Source organism: Phycodurus eques, chromosome 13 (assembly GCF_024500275.1).
Source record: "Phycodurus eques isolate BA_2022a chromosome 13, UOR_Pequ_1.1, whole genome shotgun sequence".
Taxonomy (NCBI): domain Eukaryota; kingdom Metazoa; phylum Chordata; class Actinopteri; order Syngnathiformes; family Syngnathidae; genus Phycodurus; species Phycodurus eques.
In genome coordinates this window covers 10,067,287-10,075,168 of record NC_084537.1, presented here as the reverse complement: position 1 = coordinate 10,075,168, position 7,882 = coordinate 10,067,287, and the positions used below count along the sequence as shown (strand labels likewise).

The 7,882-nt window shown below is 41.2% G+C and overlaps 1 protein-coding gene across 1 annotated transcript; it reads left to right on the top strand.

Annotated features, from left to right (window-relative positions):
- Window positions 1–2,846: 2,846 nt before the first annotated feature.
- LOC133411718 (neuromedin-U receptor 1-like) lies at window positions 2,847–7,113 on the top strand. Its single transcript, XM_061694378.1, has 3 exons — window positions 2,847–3,522; window positions 4,981–5,214; window positions 6,761–7,113. Exons 1-3 carry the CDS (start codon window positions 2,847–2,849, stop codon window positions 7,111–7,113), a joined length of 1,263 nt encoding a protein of 420 aa, XP_061550362.1.
- The last annotated feature ends 769 nt before the right edge of the window (window positions 7,114–7,882 follow it).

Below are 7,882 nucleotides of genomic sequence, written 5' to 3'. Positions count from 1 at the left end.
GTCACGGTTCTGCCTTTTCTAAAGCAACACAGATTTGTGTCTTAAGAGTATCGCAATTTTCGGTTTCGATATTTTATCATTACAGCCCAAATTTTAATGAGTATTCAAAAACCTCTCGTGACTATATTTCCAAAATGCGGCTTCTTGTGCTAAACTTCCCATGCTCTTAACACACCGACAACTGCTACTCTAAGGCATAGCTAGTGTGGTTGTAGGCTACTACAGCTGCACTATGTGTGGCAGGACCTGGTACCAAGACAACAAAGCACCCCAACTAATTCTTGCAGTGACTAAACACCATCACACTCTGCCTGCTTGAATATTCCTTCAATTCCCTTCCCGAGCCTAAAACTCACAACAAGCTGGTCTTTTGGTGACTCCTGGGTCCTAAAAAGAAGTCAAGCAGATTCTAGAACATTCTCTATTAGGGCTCCAGAACTCTTGAATGCCCGACCTGTAGAAATGTTTAAATCTCAACTTAAGACTTATTTCTACACTCCCATATGGTTAAACCAGACCTAGCATGCAACTAGTCTCTTTCCCTGCCTCAGCCCCTGATATCTGGATTTTGGCCTTTTTTACTTCTCTCTTCCACCAACCATTGCAGCCAGGAGGGGGGGGGGGTCTCCATCTATGATCCCTTCTCCAGGTTTCTTCATTTTTTTCCCCTAAATGGATTTTCACTGATTTTTATTTTGGCGGATTGGGGATCTAGACCAGGAGATGTTGATTTTTGTGCCTTTGAGACTCTTTTGTGAATAAGGGCTATTTAAATAAATTTGACTTGAAATCTTGATCCACCTATAGCATCTGCCGTTGCTCAACTACGTACATTAAGACACTGCTCTTTCCCCGGGGATGCTTAGAGAGAAAGAGAGAGAGAAAAGAGAGAGAGAGCGGGAGAGGGAGAGATAACTCTTAGTATATAGCACAATTTGAGTATCTAAGGCAGTTGTGACACACTGTTGAGGCACCAAGAGCACACCATATGACATTCTGACCTGACAGGCTTACCAACATTTCTACTTTTGTCCCATACCTTCAACTTCAAAATTTCCTTGAGGACTACAATCTGCAGCCAGGTGCGTTTTTATCTTCTTCCCGCTCAAGTTCATCATCATAAATCTTGCATGTTTAAGTGATAAATAAATCCAGCGTGCAAAAAGAATGATTGATGGATAGATAGTTAGTGAAATGTTTTAAGACTAAGTTTTAGCTTAAGATGAGAAATACCATAATTCTTTGTATGTGTACTTATTTTTCAGACATCAATATGGTTAGGGTTAGTTAGCTATGTTTACTTGCTTAACAAAAAATTTGACAAGTCATATTTTACTGTTCTATTGTCAGAAAAGAATTGTTGGAACTGGAAATACATTTCTGGATAGATCGATAGATGGATAATGGATTGATGGATTTATATTGCATTATAATACACTCATAATACAGATTTATAATACACTCAATATTAGGCTATATGAACCTTTTGATATGCACAATATATATGAATAATAATTAGGGCTGTCAATAGATTAATTTTTTAAAATCAGATTAATCACACTTTTGAATTTTGATTAATTGCGATTATTCACAGGCGCCAAATATACAACACATAGTACGTCATTTTGCTTTGAGAGAGTATTTTAATGGCATTTTAAACTTGTTGTGCTTCGATGGAAAAGACTGTTCAGCGCTGCAAAATATGCATATGATCTTCATTTTTAATTTATTTTAATTATTTTTTTTAAAAAAGGCACATCGGGGTAACTTTTGAAGCAACCTCCACCGCATTTTAGATATCCTTCCGCGGTTAAGGTAAAGGCGCGTGTGTGGTCAAAATAAATTGTGTGATTAATATATAATTAATGCAATAATCTTTTATCGCATAATCTTTTGTGATTAACGTTGACAGCCCTAATAATAATTCTATTGCGGACTGAAACTGAAAGAAATTATGGTCCTTAAAGTGATGAAACGTGCTGAAAGAATATGTATAATGTTGATCCTACCGTATGCTTGTGACCGTAACACTTTGCTGAAGGGCATTTAAATGAAAGGGCAGGATTGTGTGAATAAGTGTTAATGAGAATAAAAACTATGCTATGGCATGATAACGGGATAATAACATTTCTACATCCTGATTCCAGTGGTGATACATTTCAGTGTTAGTTGCCATTGGTGAGTTGCTAGGTGTCCAAGTTGGTAACTATAGCCTACTTACACAGTCGTGAGAAGGCTTTGGTTTCCAACACTTAGCCAATCCTCCAAAGACAATGTGTCAGCTTTCTGTTTGAGCATCATTTCCTGTAGGGACAACAGATTATGTACACATTGTCCCATCAAACACAGTATGTACAAAATAGGTGTATGATGTATGACGTAGTATTTGTTTTAGAATTGACAGATATTTTTTACCAGGTCATTTTCCTCTGGAGTCGAGGTGCAATCTGGTGGAACATTACAAAAAAAGTTTGTAATTTCCAGGAATTTTCAAAGAGCACTTTATATTCGGAGCCTTGGAAACAGGCAGGACACATTCAATTGGAATTATTGAGAATGAACGTGTATTAACTGAAAGTTTTTGGCAATTTATGTAACAAACGTAAACCAAGAAGACATGCATGCAAATTAAAAAAAAAGTTTACCTGACTTAATTTTTTGTTTTAGTTTTTATGTATTAGTTAATTTAGTTCTGTGTTGAATACACGCTACTTTCCAAAACAACACAACACACTCAATGAACAGTATATCTGTCTGTCTGTCTTGCCCCTAGGAGGCCAATGCAGGTACAACAGAAAGTGTCTCCTCATTTTCCCTGTTGTAATCCAAGAACCAACCTCGGCAGGATGCCGGAATTGGTCTGCTCCCGTGCAAGTCTTTCCACCCCTAACATCTCCACTGACTGCCCAAATGCTGCTCTGCTGTGTGGGATGAACATCTCCCGGTTACTGGAGAACGCCACCGAGCAGGACGTGGATGAAAAGTGCTTGAGCGAGGAGGAATACATGTCCACGCAACTGGGGCCTCCGAGGTCCCCTGTGTTCCTTCCGGTCTGTATCACCTACCTGACCATCTTCATGGTGGGTGTCCTGGGCAATTCCCTCACCTGTGCGGTCATCTTGCGCTACAAGGTGATGCAGACCCCCACCAACTACTATCTTCTGAGCCTGGCTGTGTCCGACCTCCTGGTGCTGCTTCTGGGCATGCCGCAGGAACTCTACGAGATGTGGCAGAACTACCCGTTCCTGTTCGGGGAGGGCGGCTGCTACTTTAAAACCTTTCTGTTCGAGACAGTCTGTTTCGCCTCCATCCTCAACGTCACGGCGCTCAGCGTGGAACGCTACTTGGCCGTGGTCCACCCCCTCAAGGTCAAATACATGATGACGTCGGCTCACGTCAAGAGGGTGGTCTTCACGCTGTGGTTGCTCTCCATGCTGTGCTCCGTCCCCAACACCAGCCTGCACGGGATCGTGGTGCTGCCGCCGAGGTTCGGACGAAACTTCCCTCGTTCTGCTATCTGCCGTATGTATGGAATTTCTTTAAGATGTCTTTGCTCGCCAACACGATTTCCAGCGGTTACAAAAGTACCAATACACTATGCTTACACTACTCACATAAAGTTAGTCTTAGTTACACTGAGTTCCTGGCAACCATGGCAATATTATCCATCCATCCATCCATTCTCTTAATCTTTTATCCTCACCAGGCTCCCAGGTGTGCTGGCACCTACCCCAGCTGACTTTGGGCGAGAGGCGGGGTACACCCTGAACTGGAGACAAACAACCATTTGCACTCACATTCACACCTACGGACAATTTAGAGTCTTCAATTAACCTGCCATGCATGTTTTGGGGATGTGGGAGGAAACCGGAGTAACCGGAGAAAACCTACGCAGGCACGGGAAGAAAATGTAAACTTGGAGGTCGGATTTGAATACAGAACCTCGGAACTGTGAGGTACATGTGCTAACCAGTTATCCACCATGCCACCGAATATTTTATATTATACTGTATAGCCATATTTTATTCCTGTTGTGCCTTGTTTCACTGCTGTCTGAAGCCAGGTCAGCATTGCAAAAGAGAATCAGTTCTCAAATGCTTACCTGGATAAATGAAGTTTTACAAAATATTTAAAAATAAAAATATTCCTTGGCCTCTCATACTCGCCACGTACAACTCTTCTAACGTTAAACCATGTGTTTAATTTACCTAAAACGCATGCCTAAAATGCTAACCCTAACCCATACCTGTTTGTAACGCCTAATGTTGAATGTGTATGAGAGACAGTGAGAGAGATCTATGTGGGTGCATAGTGTATGTGAATTAAGGACTCTTTTGCATGTTTTGGTAGAAGAGATGGATTAGTGAATTAGTTGTAGACAGAAAAATAATATTAACAAACATTTATTGAACGGCAGTGTGTGCCCACTCACGCTGACGCCGACTCTGGGGCCGGATCAGCCATGGGAGCTTTATTCGTCATTACCGGGGCAACAAACATGCTCCACATCTGCCCAAAATCTGTAGAAAATCCGAATAAAGCCTTGACAGAGAGTGGGAAACATGAGGGAGCCCGTCAGAACATAACGGGCCGGGAGGCAGCGTACTGACATCCATGGTAAACAGCAGGCTGAACCGTAGGGCGCCTTTGAGCCGCCGGGACTCAGCAGCCCCGTTCCCCCCAGGCCCGTCACGGATACTGTGATAGACTGTGAGAAAACTTAGCAAGACTTGAATACAGAGGAAACATATGGCCAAAATCCGACTCTGCACTATGTTTCGGGCAAACGGGGCTGCCGTGGCCACCTAAAACAATGTGTAACCATGGTCAATTCTAATTGAACCAGGAAATGTATAGGACCATTCATGAATCAAACACCTGTGGTGAATTTTGCTGTTCAGCTCGTTGTTATGCAAAAACTACTGAAACATTGAACAGCTGGACATATTATATCCCTCATTGTTACGTTTCAATCCTCAGAATTGGTCAAGCCCAAATGGATGTATAACCTGATCATCCTGATTTCCACACTGGTCTTCTTCATCCTGCCCATGCTTATCATCAGCATCCTCTACCTTCTTATCGGATTGCACCTGTACAAGGAGAGGATACTGACCATGGTGGAGGACAGATGCAGCTTTGGACCAGAAAGCCTCAGCAGATCCCACAAGCACAAACTGAACAAACGCAACCTTCAAGTCACCAAAATGTTGTGTAGGTAACATTATAAAAATATTATTATTACTATTTAGCAGACATTTAACTCAGTTACAGTATGTTTAGTGTAGTTTTTTTCCAACCTTTATATCCCTGAGGCACATAATTTACATAAGAAAAATCTCACGACACACCACCAAACATAAATGTCACAAAATAATATGTACAGTGGTACTAGTCATCATTCCCACGAAGTAATTATATTTCGCCCGCAAGACCGTATTAAATGTGTATTAGACCTGGCTGTGTTGGCCCATCAGTCTAGACCGTCGAGCGCCCCTTCCCTTTCTGTTGCAGTCGTTAGCAACAATGCTACCAGTCTCCTCGAGCAAATTTACACTTCCCCTTCCCAAAAATGGCCATATGAAAGATGGAAAACGGTTAACTTCCAAGACAGGTGGGAGGCAGATTGTCTAGTAAAAGACAGACCTGTTTGTTGTGTGCGGTACAATGTGGCTGTAACAAAGGATATAAGATAATTGACTTTTTTTTTTTTTTTTAAATGCCCTTTATCATCTCCTAGGAAATGAAATTAATAGTTTGAGGTTTGGATATTTATTGAAGGGCATTCTTATTTTTGGGGGTTGTTTTGTTGTTAGCCTTTGAAAAAAGATTTCCATCAAAGAGAAAGGGAGTTGAAGATAGGTAAATAGAAGATGGAGAGACAGAAGAATTCATGTTATATATTTAAATACAAAACAAATACCACTGATGTCTTTTATCACAAATTTGATTTCTCGTGTTTATAATATTAAAGTTTGTTTATTCCAGATTCAGTGTTTAAGCAAAATGTAAGTTTGTTGTCATTTATAAACTTGAACGCTACACTTCTGCAGAAAAGGGAATCATGCACATCGCAGTGATTTTTCATTAAATATTGAGTTTGGCCCGCGACGTTGTCCCACTTTTTATTTTTGCCCCACCGTGAATTTGAGTTTTCCACCCCTGCTCTACAGTATCCAATGGCGCCTAAGTATGAGTGAGTGATAATGGACTTTTCCCCAACCATACATTCATCTCTCCATTTTCTCTACCATGTACCAGCTATATCATATCTTTAAATCATCTTTATTTATTCATTGTACAACATCCTGCTCTTGTTTTTGATTGCCATTTTCTGTTGGACTGTCAATCGGGACATACATTACTCCCCATCTTCTCGCAGTTGAATACCTTACGTCTAGATGTATTTATTGTTTTATCTTGTGCCTTGATGTTGTGTACACTTTGTATAGTATGTATCAATATATGTGTACATGTGTATTGTGAAATATTGGCTGGCTGGTGTGAGGCTAGGATTAGGGGAGCATTAAGTGTGACTGATGAAGTCTCTACTCCAGCGTAAAGGGTGTCAATAAGGTCTTACAATTTAAACCATTTCCGACTTGACAGCCAGGGTGTACATTGGGGCTTTGGGCCGATGTAATCGCTTTAGAGCGCCTCTTTGTCGGCCGTGAGGGCAAGCATGTCATGGAGAGAAGGCAGAAGAGCCAGAATTTGAGTTTGGTTTTGAGTACCCCTGCTCTATATTTTATATGTCTAGGTGTGCTGGTGGTAGTTTTTGGCCTGTGCTGGGCTCCCTTCCATGTGGACCGTCTGATGTGGAGCCTGATGGACACGTCGCTCGAGCAGCATCTCCAGATCTTTGAGCACATCCACATCGTTTCGGGCGTCTTCTTCTACCTGAGCGCTGCCATCAACCCCATCCTCTACAACCTCATGTCAACACGCTTCAGAGAAATGTTCAGACACATCTCGTGCTACGCCGACACCTGGAAGCTACGCTCGAACATCGAGATGACTCTGCATAGCAGCTTGAGTCAGAAAGCACAGAGAAGCACCAAATGGACTCGAACCTCCATGTTGAAGCAAAATACATTGAACATGGATGGCTGAGTTAATTAGCCATTCATTTGGTGCATTGGATGACAACTAAAAATTATATAAAGCACATTTTATGACCTTGGCAACAGCAGAAAAACAGGATTGTGATAATAGGCCAGAGGTTCTCAAAATTTTGGAGGATCGAGAACTCCTACAGGGATTCAAAAGACACTTTTATAATCCAAATGCTAATTAAACATAACTACTACATGCACACCTAAATGTTTAAATGTTTGTATTTATCGGACGTTTTAACTGAAATATTTATGACCTGGTTAATAGTAACTAAACTTGAATTGGATTCCCTCTTTATTCATCGTCGCTAGCTGATGTGCACTGCTTACACTAACAACATGGCTGCAAACAGAGAGGAGCTAGTTTAAAAAAGCACAGTCAGTGTTTACAATTTTGTGATTTTGTCACTATATGTATATATAGTTAATATTTAAATCTAGCGACTAATTTAAAAAAAAAAAGCGACGAGCAAGTTTAATTCACGCTAAGAAACGTAGCACCACCCTCCCACCATGAGGCAGATGTTTCATCCGTCTGTCATAGAAAGTGGCTGATTGACAGGTCCAGCTGTTGTAGTTGGAGATGACAACTTACGACACTTAAAACAAAACCTTTTGAGATGAGAACGGACCAGCAGCAGGTCGATGTGAAAGAGCGCAGACCTGATCAGCTGAACATCAAAATTAAACGAGTCCACAAACAGAGGGAGACAATACTTGTGGTATTTTTCCAAGAGCTGGTTTAGCAACAAGGCTTGGCTAACTGC

Bases quoted from the DNA above. Each gene is read 5' to 3' on its own strand.
- LOC133411718 (XM_061694378.1), top strand. From the start codon at position 2,847: ATGCCGGAATTGGTCTGCTCCCGTGCAAGTCTTTCCACCCCTAACATC. The intron at 3,523-4,980 runs GTATGTATGGAA...TTCAATCCTCAG, and splicing joins CCCTCGTTCTGCTATCTGCC to AATTGGTCAAGCCCAAATGG. The intron at 5,215-6,760 runs GTAGGTAACATT...TTATATGTCTAG, and splicing joins TCAAGTCACCAAAATGTTGT to GTGTGCTGGTGGTAGTTTTT.